Source organism: Mus caroli, unplaced genomic scaffold, assembly GCF_978045245.1.
Source record: "Mus caroli unplaced genomic scaffold, Mus_caroli_1 scaffold_7, whole genome shotgun sequence".
NCBI lineage: Eukaryota > Metazoa > Chordata > Mammalia > Rodentia > Muridae > Mus > Mus caroli.
The window spans coordinates 60,711,863-60,726,066 of record NW_028227262.1 but is presented as its reverse complement, the minus strand read 5'-3'; the positions used below and the strand labels follow the sequence as shown (position 1 = coordinate 60,726,066).

Here is a 14,204-nt window from a genome sequence, read left to right as displayed (position 1 = left end):
TCCACATTTCCTTCTAAGACTTTGTAGTTTTATATTTACAGGGTTTTAATCCTTTGAGCCCATCTTTGTACACGGTGTGAGATACGCTCACTCTTTTGCCTGTGGCTACCCAACCATTCCTGTACAATTTGATGGTGAAAGATCCTTCCCCAATTAAGCTATCTGCGCAGCTTTGTAGAGAACCAAGTGACTATAATAGAAAGAGGTCACTTCTGACCGCTCAGGGATCTCCCACTGAGCCATTCCTGTGATTTGCTGGCACCCCACAGTCTGGACGGTCATAGCTTTGAAGTGAGTGTTTGGCTCTTATTATAAAGGTCTCTTGCATTTCCATACACATTTTCTCTTAAAATTTTTTCATATAATATATTTTGGGCATGCTTTTCCCTCCCCCGTTCTTTTCAGATTCTCTCTCCATCTCCCTACCCACCAAAGTTTTATCTTCTCTCTTTATCTTTCTTTAGGAAAAAAAAACCCCACAAAAATACAAAAATGAAAGTCAACAAACAAAAAACCAGTAAGACAAAAAAAAAGCCAAAACAAAACAAAAGCCCACAATACACCCATGGAGTTATTCATGTGTCGGCCCAGCTCCATTTAAACTTTAAATCATCTTACTAAACTGACTACTAATTTGGCTTCTTATTTAATATTTTTGGATATTTTATTAATTTTTATTTTATGTACAGTGTTTTCTCTGTGTACGTTTATGTACCATGTATACAGTAATCCAAGGCTGAAAAGAGCATTGGATTCTATGGTTCTGGAGCTATAGACACAATGATGCTGGGAACCAAGTCTGGGTCCTCAGGGAGAGCACTTTGCACTTTTCAATGTACGAGTTCTGTGCTTTTTGCTAAGTTGTTTTGCTAAGTATTTTATTTATTTTAATGGCACTATAAGTGGAATGTTTTCTTAATTTAAATTTGGATTGTTCGCTACAAGGGCATAGAAATGTGATTTTCTGTACATTACTTTTCCAACCTTGCTGATCTTGTTTCTTAGTACCAATAAGTTAAAAAAAAAACTTTTCAGAATTTTCTAAGTATAGGATCATATCCTAGGTAATTAATTATTCCTGTATAATCTGGCTGCGTGTGTTTTCCTTCTCTTTTCTAATTACCTGCAGCAGAATCTCCATCACAGTGCTGCACAGAAATGGCAAGAATGCACACTTTTGTCTTGTTCCCGAGTCTAAGGGCCAAGGTTTTCAGTTTTTCACCAGCGAGTATTGTTAGCTGCAGATTTTCCATAGATGTGTGTTAGTGGTTCAGTTACTTTGCTGAGTGTCTTAGTTAGGGTTTCCTTTGTTGTGAAGAGACCCCAGGAACAAGGCAACTCTTATAAAGGACAACATTTACTATGGGCAAATTTACAGGGTCAGAGGTTCAGGCCATTATCATCAAGGCAGGAAGCATGGCAGCATCTAGGCAGTCATGGTGCAGGAGAAGGAGCTGAGAGTTCTATGTCTTGTTCCGAAGGCTACCAGGAGAAGACTGTCTCCCAGGTAGTGAGGAGGAGGGTCTCCAAGGCCACCCCACAGTGACACACTTCCTACTCCAACCAGGCCACGCCCTGGCCACGCATATCAAGCCGCCACGCTGAGTCTGCCCTGTGAGTGGGGGCTGGATTTTCTCCTTTATTTGTCATCTGTTAAGATAATTATCCTGTTTTTGTCCTTTATTTTATTTAAGAGGTGTGTTATATAAATGAGTTTTTAGACAATTAGTCACTGTTGCCTGTCTGGGAGAATCTAGCTTGGTCATAACATGTAACCCTTTTTTTTCTTTTTCTTTTTTTTTCCCCCACCCGACTCCGATGTGTAACTCTTTTTGAATGCTTCTGGTTTCACTTTGCTACATTTGGACTTTTTTTGTCTTTTTTTGGGGTGTCTACGTGTGCCGTCTGTAAGGGTAAATGTATATACATGAGTGTATGTATGGAAGCCTGAGTTGGCATCAGTCTTCCTCAAGCCCTCAATGGCTCTGCACCTTACTTATTTTTTTTTTAAGTTTTACTTTTCTCTTAAATTTAAAAATCTTTATTTTTATGGGTGTTTTGCCTGCCTACTTTTCTGTGGTGTGTGTGTGTGTGTGTGTGTGTGTGTGTGTGTGTGTGTATAGTGTCCAAGGAAGCCATAAAAGGGTGTCAGATCCCCTGACACTGGAGTTGCAGGTAGTTGTGAACTGCCTTGTGGGTGCTGGGAAGAAATCTCAGTTCTCTGGAGAAGCAGCCAGTGCTCTTTCTTCAGCTCCATTTATTTATTTATTTATTTATTTATTTATTTATTTATTTATTTATTTTTTATTTATTTTTTATTTATATATTTATTTTGTGCATATGAGTACACTGTCGCTGTCTTCAGACACACCAGAAGAGGACACTGGATTCCATTACAGATGGTTGTAAGCCACCTTGTGGTTGCTGGAAACTGAACTCAGGACCTCTGGGAGAGCAGTCAGTGCTATCAACCTCTGAGCCATCTTAATGATGTGTTTGTGTGTATGTCTGTGTATGGGTATGTGCATGTGAATGCAGGTGCTTGTGGAAGCCAGAAGAGGGTGTCAGCTCTTCTGGAGCTGGGGCTACAGGCAACTGTGAGCAGCTTGATGTGTATGCTGGGAACCATGCTTCGGTCTTTTACAAGAGCAGTACATGTCTTTAACCCTGGTGCCAGCCCTTTAGCTACAACCCACCTTACTCTCTGAGACAGCACTGCTCTCTGAACATACCGATTCAGCCAGACTGGCTGGGCAGTGAGTCCCGGATCCTTCCTTATGCTGGGTGTGCAGGAGTGTATCCGTCTCTTACATAGGTTCATACGGTGTGCAGGAATGTCCCTGGCCTTTTACACAGGTTCATGCAACAAGCACTTTACTGATTGCACCATCTCCCTAGCCTCTGAGCTTTGATTTTTTTTTTTTAAATGGGATAACACTGACTTCACAGAATAAGTTGAGAATTGTCTCCTCATTTATGTTTTGTAAGAATGTGTGAAAGACTGGTGTTATAAGCTCTGGCCTTGAAACATGCTGGCTTCCTCAGCCTATGTTAGGTGGGGAGGAGAGCCTGCTGGAGAGATTCAGGAGTCTGTTAAGGACTGTGAAACTCTGGGTTTGTCGTAGTCTGTTTACTGCAGATTTATGGATGCTGATGGAGACAGGGGACCCCTGAGCTGCAGATGAAGGACAGTATCCTTTGCTGCTGCTGTTGCTGTGGCGTCAGCATCTTGAATTCCAGCTATCTGAGCTCCTAATCTCTCAGGATCGGAAGCGTGCCAACTAACACCTGTGAGTACGAGAGAGAAATCCTGGGCTTAGGAGTCAGAAGATTTCCATGAAAGGGTCAGTATGTCTGCCCTTTGTTACGGACTCGGATAAGGTCACCTGCTATACAAAAATGCTTATAAGATCCATCCAGAACAATGGCAGCCAGCGTTTCGGTGCAGAAGAAATGAGGACCCCACGAGACTCACAGAGACTGGCCTCAGGCGGACTCCTTAGAGTGCTCCCTGCCATTCTCTTCATTCACACTTGATTTGCATATTGTGAACTTTGTTCCAGCTTTCCTAATTTCATATTCACACGATACGAAGAGTCAGATGACTTCACCCCTGTAATTCCTTGAAGAAGCTGTCCCTACCCACTGCTCTTCTTTCTACTCGGCTGCTTCTCCAGGCACCGATTCCAGCCCTATAAATAACACTTTTCTAACACTTCATTCTTGATTTCTCAGATGAAGGCGGCTGTGCTTTAGATACTGCTCGGGTTTGTTCTCCGAAGACTCATGTGCAAGAGACTTGGTCTCCAGAGCAGCGATGCTGGAGGTGGAGAGCTTTTTAAGAAGCGGGGCTTTGTAGGAGGAGAACACACCCTGGGATTGCTCTCCTCAGAAGGGGATGATGCAGCTCTCATGGGCCCCCGAGTACTTGACTGCAGCCTAGTAGTTCATCCCCATAACTGCAGCTCCTAGGAAGCAGAGGCAGGGTCCCCGAAAATTCAAGGCCAGCCTGCCCCATGCAGTGACTTCCAGGCCAATTCACGATACATAGTGAGACCTTGTTTCACAAAACAGACATAAGAGTGAGAATAACTCCTGAGTTACTTTGGGTTTTTGTGTTGCCATGTGACTCTTCCTTCTGCATACACTGCCACCAGGACACCATCCACCATGCAGTGACCCAGTCAAGGAGGTCTCTGTTACCAATGTTTGGGGTCACTTGAGCATGGACTTCTAGCCTCCAAAACTGTGAGCTAAAAAAAGCCTTTCTTATAGGCATCTAGCTTTGGGTAATTTGTGTTAGTCACAGAAACAAAGACAAGGCATCGTGGGACTTAGCTTCGTTTCTCATCCTTAGCATACCTACCTATTTTCTATTTTCTCATTTTTACAGGATAATAAAGGCACAGTATTGGTTATATATAAATATAGCTCAATATCTAGTTCTTATCTCTGAGCTCTTCTGGCTGAGCCTGTAAGAGCCAACCAATTCCTAGAATGTTGGGTGCTGTGGTTCTTGGGAAATATCAAGTCACATGGTTTTGCTCCCCTAAAGTTTGTTTGTGCTTAATTGGATGTGGGTGGGTGGGAGGGATGTAGGCAGGAAATATGTCAAGATGTACGCTTCTTCCTGATTGGACCTTATGGGAAATTTGGTGACTATGAGGTTTCGCCGTTTTAAGCCTCTGTAAAATGTGACTCATGACCACATCCTGGGAACCTAGAGATAGATCTGGTCAGAGACAATCATCTTGGCCGTTATTTAATTAAAGCTTCCTTCAAATTTGGTTCAAAATTCTGGAACTGGTCTTTCTCTTGTGACCTTCAGGACTAACATTTAGAGGCCTCAGTGAGATTAAAAAAAAAAAAGTATTCCACCCAAATTCTGCTGAAGCTTGGATCTTTAAGAGGCTGGTAAGCCACCCCAATGGTGCACCACCTTGGGATAGCTAACCCAGCTGACCCAAGGCTCCAGAGAAGTGCTTTCCACTCTGCAAACTCCTGAGGTGAACAGCTCTGCTTGGAAGGAAATAGTAAGAATGTTTTATGGAGGCCTCCTTTTGCTAAGTCACAGAAACCATTTTAACTTTGTGACATTTTTCTGCCTCCTTTCTGGATTCTGGTTCTGGGGCATCCGGAGCTGGGACTGGGGAGGATCTGATGCGGTCTACTGACCCCTGCTCAGGGCCAAAGGAGACACCCCACAACTGACTTTTTTGGGAATTCGGCCAGTTTTGTTTTGTTTGTTTGTTTTTTCTTTCTGATTTATCTTTGAACCCTGAGGATACCCTGCTGACACAGGGTGGGGTGGGGTGAATCACTCGATCCAGAGGCCTGGCACCTGGGTGCCTGTCAGCAGGGTTCCAATGCCTAGGCCACCCAACACAGCTAATGACACTAAGGGCCAGACCTAGAGTTAGGAGAGGCCCAGTGTGGGACATCAGGCAGTCCAGGGGTTGCTCAAGGGACAGTTGAAGCTGCTTTCTATTTGTTAAATTCTCTTGGTCAGACTGGTGAAATTTCTGTAGAATACCAACTGTTAATGTCATTGTCTTAGGTTTTCTGTTGTTATTTTGGTTCTTTGTCTTGTCTTATGTTTGTATTTGGCTTTTGTCTTTATGTGTTCTGACGTGGGGCAACTGAATGGACAAATGACAAGATCAATAAGCTGGGTAGCTTTGAGCTGCTTTGGAGAGGTCACTCCAGTCATGGCGGAGCCTTTGGGGTCTGGGGTATGATGGCAGTATGTGGTGAATACTGCCACATACTGCAGTGCCCAGGGCCAGACTTGGGACTCAGTGAGCAGCTTTGCAGAAAAACCCTGGCCAGTGTGGAAGTCTGCAGCTGGCCCTGATGCATCTACCCAACTGAGACACTTATGATGGAAGCTACCAGAGCAGCAAACCCTTAGAATTACAACACTAAAGGAGAAAGGGGAAGTTTTATCTGTCTGTTTTAGGTGTGTGGATGGGGCTGTGTTTTCTGATGTGTCTGTAAGTTTTGTTGCAAACATTGAGCTGAGGCAGAATAACATCAGGCTCAACTGAATAAACGAACTTACTGCGTTCTATGCCTCTTCGTTATATTTTACTGCTTCGGCTGCCACCAGCTGCCAGCCACAGGCACCACCATGTCTGCTTTGATGGCTTGGGCTCAGAATATATCTCTAAGCTTTCTGGTCACTGAGTTAGTTCAACAAGAAATCAAAAATAATTTTTTGGATATAGATAATATCAAAGTTTTTTTTTATGCTGTTCTGCCTTATTGAAAAGCTGGTTCTGAAAGCGGGTTGTGGCTCTCCCTTTCTCAGACCCAGACATGCTTTTAAAGTCTCTATGTTTAGGGTCAAGAGCTATGGCAGGGAGAAAAGAGCAAATTAGAATGGCTAAAGGGATTACTGGTTTCATTTAATTACCTGAGACAATTATATGAACTTTCTGTATCTCAAGATTTGTAAGTTTATTGGGTATGGTTAAAAATCCATAATATTTGTAACAAAAAAGTTAACTCAAAACTTGTAACAAGGAGTTGATGGTTTAAAAATCTACGTATAGGCAATCTTAAAGGAACTCTTTAGCGTGATTCCAGTTAGGGACATAAGCAATGCATGGCCTGCTGCCATCTTTAGGCAGCCAAGTGGCTGGCAGCCATCTTTGCTAGGGTAGGAGAAGAGGTGTGGCATGTGACTTTAACGTCATCGTTATTGAAAGTAACCATGCAATGTGTGGCCCATTCAAGGAAGAAATAACAGGTATCCAAGATAGATTAGATTAGGATGAATTTTTTTAATTTATAATTCCTGTGTTGAAAACAAAGTTTATGAAAGATAGATTTAAAAAACAGTGTTTGTCGCTGACACTATTGCATACACTAGCAAGATTGTGCTGATAGGACCCTGATATAGCAGTCTCTAGTGAGACTACGCCGGGGCCTAGCAAACACATAAGTGGATGCTCACAGTCAGCTATTGGATGGATCACAGGGCCCCCAATGGAGGAGCTAGAGAAAGTACCCAAGGAGCTAAAGGGATCTGCAACCCTATAGGTGGAACAACATTATGAACTAACCAGTACCCCGGAGCTTTTGACTCTAGCTGCATATGTATCAAAAGATGGCCTGGTCGGCCATCACTGGAAAGAGAGGCCCCTTGGACTTGCAAACTTTATATGCCCCAGTACAGGGGAACGCCAGGGCCAAAAAGTGGGAGTGGGTGGGTAGGGGAGTGGGGGGGAGGGTATGGGGGACTTTTGGGATAGCATTGGAAATGTAAATGAGGAAAATACCTAGTTAAAAAAAAAAAAAAGGAAAATCCCCTATCTCCTTCCCCCTACCCCTGCTCCAGAGACAAAGTTCAGAGCAGAGACTGAAGGAAGAACCATCCAGAGACTGCCCCACCTGGGGATCCATCCCATAAACAACCACCAAATCCAGACACTATTGTGGATGCCAGCAAGATTTTGCTGACAGGAGCTTGAGAGGCTTTGCCAATAATACCTGGCAAATACAGAAGTGGAAGCCACATGATTTTGCTCCCCTAAACAAGTTTGTTTACACCCAAAGAGCTTGCTTGGTTGTGGATGGGAGGGATGTAGGCAGGAAATATGTCAACATGTATGCTTGTCTCTGATTGGACCTGATAGGAAATTCGGTGGCCATGAGGTTTTGCCTTTTTCAGCCTCTGCATGAAACATGACTCATGACCATTTCCTGGGAATCTAGAGGTGGTCAGAGTCCATCATCCTGGCCAGTATTTAATTAAAGTTGCTTCAAATTTGGCTCCACATTGTGGAACTGGTCTTTTTCCTGTGATTTTCGGGATTAATAAGCGACACTGGATACGGAAGGAGGAACGCGTGGTGTTTTTTATGTTGTGCTTTATAGCTTCCACCGCCCCGCTCTCGATGTCTAAAACATTTAAAAACATTGTGAGTTAGGGGCTGGGGAGACTGCTCAGCAGTTAGGAACACTTGCTGCTCTTGCAGAGAGAGCAGAATTTAGCTCCTAGCATCCATGTTGGATCCCGCCCTCTTGCCCACGGCCAGCTCCATTCGGTACTGCTACTCCTCAGCTCGGTGCACAGCAGCTGATTTTCTGGGGTCTACCTCATCCTCTCAGGAGCTTAAAAGGAGTTTAATCCTTTTTCTGGGATCTACTATTTCTTGGTTTACACATTCAGTTTTGCTGAAACGTATCTTGATTTTTAAGAAAGGACACAGAAGAGACACCCTGACACACTGCATGTCAGGAGAATGCCCTCAGTCTTGACCAAGCCCCGCAGGGTCAAACTGCACAGGTTGAAAATAGTTTTCTGCAGAGCTTCTGAATCCATTCGCTTCACTTCCCTTAGCTTCCACCATCACAGTTTGGAACGCTGACTCTTGGAACTTTGGATAAAACTCTCCTTTCCTCGGGATGTTTTAGGATCTTCTGTTTGTCTCTACTGTCACAGTGATGTGCTTTGATTTGATCTATTTTATCTGCTTCCCAGGGCATTTGGTAGCTTCCTTTAGACTAGGGACTTCAGTTCTGGGATTCTTATTCATTCACGCTGTGGATGACACATCCTGTCCACTTTCTCTGTTCTTTTTGTCAGGGGTCCTGCTACGCCAAGACTGGGCCTCCTGGACTTCATTTCTCTTCCTCTGATTTTACAATTATTTCTTTACTCTGCTTTCTTGGAAGTTTCCTCAACCATCTTTGCTCACATTTCCAGTGTAGACTCAATTTCTGGCCTAAATCTTAATTCGCAGGAACTCTCTCCAGCATCCATCCACCCCGCTCCTTCAGCACAGCATTTGCTTGCATCTCTCTGGCTGCGACTTCTACTGACGCAGTCCATGCTCTTCTGGATAGCTTTGCTTTGTATGTTTCCCTCAAGTGCCAGTCCCCAGGACCCACATAGACAACCAGCTCCCCAAAGTTGCCCTTGGACTTCCACACTCAAGCCATTGAACCCACACATACTGCACACTTTAAATAAAATGCAATAAGACATTTAAAGACCTTTTGGAAAGTTCTTTGAAGGACAAATGGAGAACAAGCGAGGCCTTTGATCACGGGAACCTTGCAGCACACAGAAGGGAAACAAGAAGGCAGCACAGCCTGAGCACGCACTACCCAGCTCTAATAACGACCGCATCCATCTCTGGCTTTTTACCTGCGTTCTGAAGGATTGAACTCAGGCCCCCATACTTGCAAGGCAAGTAGTTTACCAACAAAGCCAACTCCCTAATCCACTAAGTCTCTTCTAATTCACAAAGAAAGCTGGGTGGTGGTGGCACACGCCTTTAATCTTAGCACTTGGGAGGCAGAGACAGGCAGATTTTTGAGTTCAAGGCCAGCCTGGTCTACAGAATGCATTCTAGGACAGCCAGGGCTATGCAGAAAAACCCTGTCTTGAAAACAAAAACAAACAAACAAACAAAAAAGAAAGAAAGAAAGAAAGAAAGAAAGAAAGAAAGAAAGCCTCATTCTTTAAATTAGTTACCTAAAACTGAATGCTTACAAAATGAAGGCAAATCTGACTTCTTTCAAAATGCAAAATTGTAAGTGCTCTGGGGCATGTGTCTCACGGGTATATATTGGCCTAACACTTAGTTGGTGAGGTCAGAATCAGCTAGTCAGTCTACTATGAAGGTATCCTTCTGCTTTATTTACTGATGTAGCCAATGAGACATTGGCCTCTAGATCCATGCATGCTTAAAAGCCTCCCTGCTCCATGCTGCAGAACGCAATGATGGTATTGGATGTATGCATTCGGTAATAAGTATACACACTAGGCGTCATCTTAGAAATGCTTTCAAGCAATTTACTTCCCTGGATGCTAGCGGACAGTGACAGGGTCATCTGCTAGCTGAAAGCATAACACCCAACACTTCCTGTCATTCCTCTGCTCCCACGTCCCTCCTGTTCAGAAATGCTTCTTTTAGTCCTACTAAAGCAATTTGCCCTCTTCTTCTATTTTTTTTCTCTCCATACCACTATGGGCTGAGTGGCTGCCATGGGCTAGATGCGTTATAAACTTCATCCCACAGAATCCTCGTCATCTCATAGAGGTGAAGCCCCAGAGAATGTAGGGAACTGCTCCAGGCCACTGGGCTCTGAAAGCCAGACTCTTGCTAGTGCCTCACTGCTCTGGAAACTGACCATGCTATCAGGTAATGGAGGTAAAAGTCACTGCCAAGAGGGCCGTGACAGATTTACATCTAGGTCAGTACCTGCTCCATGAAATCCGCCGCAGACATAGAGCTTCCCGTCCACGGCGCCAGCACTGGTGGAATTGGTTCGCAGCGAGAGGAGGGGACTCGGCATAGGCGGGCCTTCCCTCCAGAAGTCCCCATCAGGGTTGTAGATCTCCACCACATCAAGGCATTTCCGAACTTGTCCCTTGTCCCGGCCCACACAGCCAATTCCACCTAAGAGAGTGAAGCACAAAAATGGGGTGTTTGGGAGCAGAAGTCTCACAGTGGACACCCTCCTCCTCTTCTAGGGCTGTGGGCAGTACTGGCTTGCTGGCCTTGACTTGTCTTTGCCGCCTATTTCAAAGACAAGTTTAATGTCACTGTAATGCCGCATTTCCTGTTACTGCTTAGGCAAGATTTATTACTCGTAGACCCTGAAAAGTTGGTTCACACAATGAACATTCCCTTCCCAGTAAGGATATTGGTTGAATGACTCAGACACCTGCCTCATTGTGAGCCATGAGTTCACTCATGCAGCTGTCAAGGACTCTCTCTTCCATGACTCATCATGGCAAGCTGGCTTCTTCACTTGCATGCATACTTTTCCATGTGAAAAGAAGGGCTCTTTGGTAAATTTCAGGTTTGGGATTAGAGGGAGACCAGAAAGACTGGGAAGTGAGATGTGCGGGCCCCTTCCTTACTGGACACCATGCTTTATTCAGCAGATGCTCACTAACTCCTCGTTGATGGCAAGATAATGGCAAGTGACAAGGAGTTTGAAAAGATTGACAAGGCTCCTGCTCTTGAGAAATTAATGAAGTGAAGGCAGAACATGGTGGCACATGCCTTTAATCCCAGCACTGGGGAGGTAGAGGCAGGCAAGATCTCTGTGAGTTCAAGGTTAGCCTAGTTGACACAGCAAGTGCCAGGTCAGCCAGGGCTACATCATGAAACACTGTCTCCAAACAAGAAGTTAACAGAGTGAAAGGGGCCATATATGTAAATAAATAGAAAGGCAGGCAGGCAGGCAGGCAGGCAGGCATCTCAAGGGATACTTCAAATGGAAATAAGGAGCAGATAGAATATGTACAGAGTTAGGACTTTGAAGTCCAATTGTGTAAGATTTTCCAATCCACTGTGGTCAGAAACACCAGTCTGGATGCAATTTGTCTTTATTCTCTCCTGCCGTGGTGATTTGAATAAGATGCACCCGAGGAGTTTTGAGGTTTTGAATGCTTGGTCCCCAGTTGGTGGTGCAGTTGCAAGAGGCTTGGGAGGTGTGGCTTTGCTAGAGGAAGCCTGTCATTGAGGATTGGGCTATTACAGGGGGCAGGCTTTGAGGGTTCAAAGGCCTGTACCATTCCCACTTTGCTCTTTGCTTCCTGTTTGTAGTTCAGGGTGTGAGCTTTTTGCTCGCTACTCCAGTTGCCATGCCAGCCTGCTGCCAAGCTTTCCCTCCATGGTCATGGACTCTGATCTCTCTAGAATGGTAAGCCAAAACAAACCCTTCCTTCTATCAGTACAGTGCTTCGGTAGTGTTGTATCATGAAAATAGAAATTTAATTAAAGCACCTCCCAAGCCCCAAGACAAAAGGTTTTAAATGTGAGGGTCATGGTTCCTGACCAGAGGGCAGCTCCTGAAACTGAGGCAGATTCCCTGGAAGAAGGGATACTCTTGTATTTGCAATAGTTATCATTGTTACCCCATTCCATTCAGACCCACTGCTAATCTTTGTATGCCAAGGAAGGACTGTACAGTGTTGGCCTTGGCTATAGCTATGTTTATCACATAGAGAAAACTAAGACATACTTATGGCCTTCATTATAGATTCCACTTGCTGAGAAGTTTTTCACATGGTCTCTCTCCTTGCCTCTCTTTTTCACTGCTACTTAGGACTCTGTCCTTCACTGAATTCATCAGGCAGACCTTCATTATCACCTACTCCGTCATCCTCTTCTCTGATCCTGCCTTCAGCTCCTCCCACAGATCCTCCCACATCATGTGTCTGGAGTGAATGAATGAGTATGAAATGTCCCTTCCCCATGCTCTCCCTGACACTCTTCCCTGTCTGTCCAGCTCTTAGTCCTGTAAACTCATGAAGGGCAAAGGTCACATGGCTTTGGTTGAGCCTGTCATACACTACTCAATGAATTTAGGGGTGCAATGGGAGGCGCATGCTTTACTATGAGTGGGTCTTAAGCCAGGTTTTGAAGGTGAAAAAAAGACTGGAGGGGTCCCCCACCTCTTTAATGACATTACTTGACCAATTCTTTCAGCATGAACCCAGAGACTGAGATATCAACGCAGGACGTGCATGACTGCCTTCTCTCCTATCTGCCTTGAGAAGTAATTTAGGCTCCTTTGAAGCCGAATCTACACTGCTGTGTTTTGGAGGAAGGGTCACATTGGCCTTAGCACAGTTCTTGTGTTCATGGCCAGGACCACTCTCAATGTGACTCTGTGGTAGTGGGATACTTCTTCACCTTAGGGAAAATGGAACTAGCCAAGAAGTCACGTAGAAGAGGGTTTGTGTGTGGCAGCAGAGCCCTGCAAGGTAAGAAGATGGTGAGTCCCTTCTCTGAGAGGTAAGATGCTTTAGGGCTGGTGTATGTTGCAACTAGTTAGACCAGGGAGTGAAGCAAAAAGTCTAGACTGAAGTCAGTAGGAGTCAGGCTGAGGCAGGTAAAGTGCCAGCACCTTGATTCTAAGTCAGAGTTCCACCTTAAATCCCCTCAGAGAGGTTGCCCCAGTGTGACACAAGCAGAGTGCTTATAAGTCTTGACTGTCTGAGATAATGAGAGTTCTTGTCACCTTTGTGCTGCTACTGAGGGTATTTAATTACTACAGTCGAAACTAACCTTGTGAAATGTGCCCGTTCTCATTGGTGAACAGACACTTCACATGCTCTGCCCGACCCCTGGGCCACCCCAGCTCACTCTGTGCTCTGTTTCCGTCCTGATCCCTGAAGCCTGGACTCAGTCTCGTTGTCACCGAGTGTTAATTTCACCTCAAGCACACTCCATTAGCAGCAGGCTTAATGAGCTTAGACTGAAGATGAATCTTGATTAGATAAATAATCAAATAAAGGCCTGATCTTTATTAATAAGTCAGTGCTGGCTCTACAAGTACAGCCTTTTGATGAGGGGACGCCTAGGGTGGGATCGGCATAGCTGCAGAATGTCACTAAGTCAGTGCGGTGGCTTTCATTTATGCGTTACCAGAATCTCTGAGCATGACTCCCCCTTACTCAAAACCAAGCAAGTGGAGAGAAATTACCTTTATAGGTCATACCCAAATGCACCCCACATGCAAAATATATGCCTAGATTATTCAGGGGTGGGAGGGGGAAAGACAATTACATCTCCCTATTCTTTCTTCATTTTATTCCTACAGAGATGAAGATGGCCTCTTCTGATGTTGGGCTATGATAGATTCTTTCATTTCTGGAGATGAGTGGGAGGCAGCTTGTCCTCCCACAAAGAGCCCGGCAGACAGCTGGCTGAAGGCACAGGGACTTGCCACCCAGTTGCCCATGAATCTCGTGCACACCCTTCCCCTTCAGGCCTGCCTCAAGGTGGCAGACTTATTCTACTCTGATCTGGGCTTGATCCAAAGCAGGAGTGGGATTTCACTAACAGTTCTGGCAAAATCCCAAAGTTGCTTGCCTTGCTAAACCAGACTTGGGGGTGGGGAATGACTGTGGGTGGTGGTGGTGAGACACCCATGTGCCTTGGTGAAAGCACGTGGACTTTCAGAAACAGATCCCGGTTCACATTCTTGTGTCACTTCTTGATAGCCAAATGAGGTTGATTGATTTAATTCTTCTAAGCCTCAATCATTCTCACCTGTAAGCTAAGAATGATAGCACCAATCTTATAAAATGTGGCAAGAAGCACATGACTTAGATAATAACAAAGAAAGGGAGAAAGCCAGGACCTCTGAGCACTCGTGGGTATCACCGAGGGAACTTTCTTTTACTTAGTTCCTCTTGTGGATGGCATCATGACACACGTGCACCTGAG

The 14,204-nt window shown here is 44.8% G+C and overlaps 1 protein-coding gene across 2 annotated transcripts in view; it reads right to left on the bottom strand.

The window, feature by feature from the left end:
* The window catches only part of Kbtbd12 (kelch repeat and BTB domain containing 12), a 71,451-nt gene that overhangs the window by 19,617 nt on the left and 37,630 nt on the right, over positions 1-14,204 (bottom strand). For both annotated transcript variants that reach the window (XM_021164116.3, XM_029478866.2), the window contains one exon: positions 10,218-10,415. In XM_021164116.3, the coding sequence (XP_021019775.2) occupies positions 10,218-10,415 (198 nt within the window). The remainder of the gene's footprint in view (positions 1-10,217; positions 10,416-14,204) is intronic.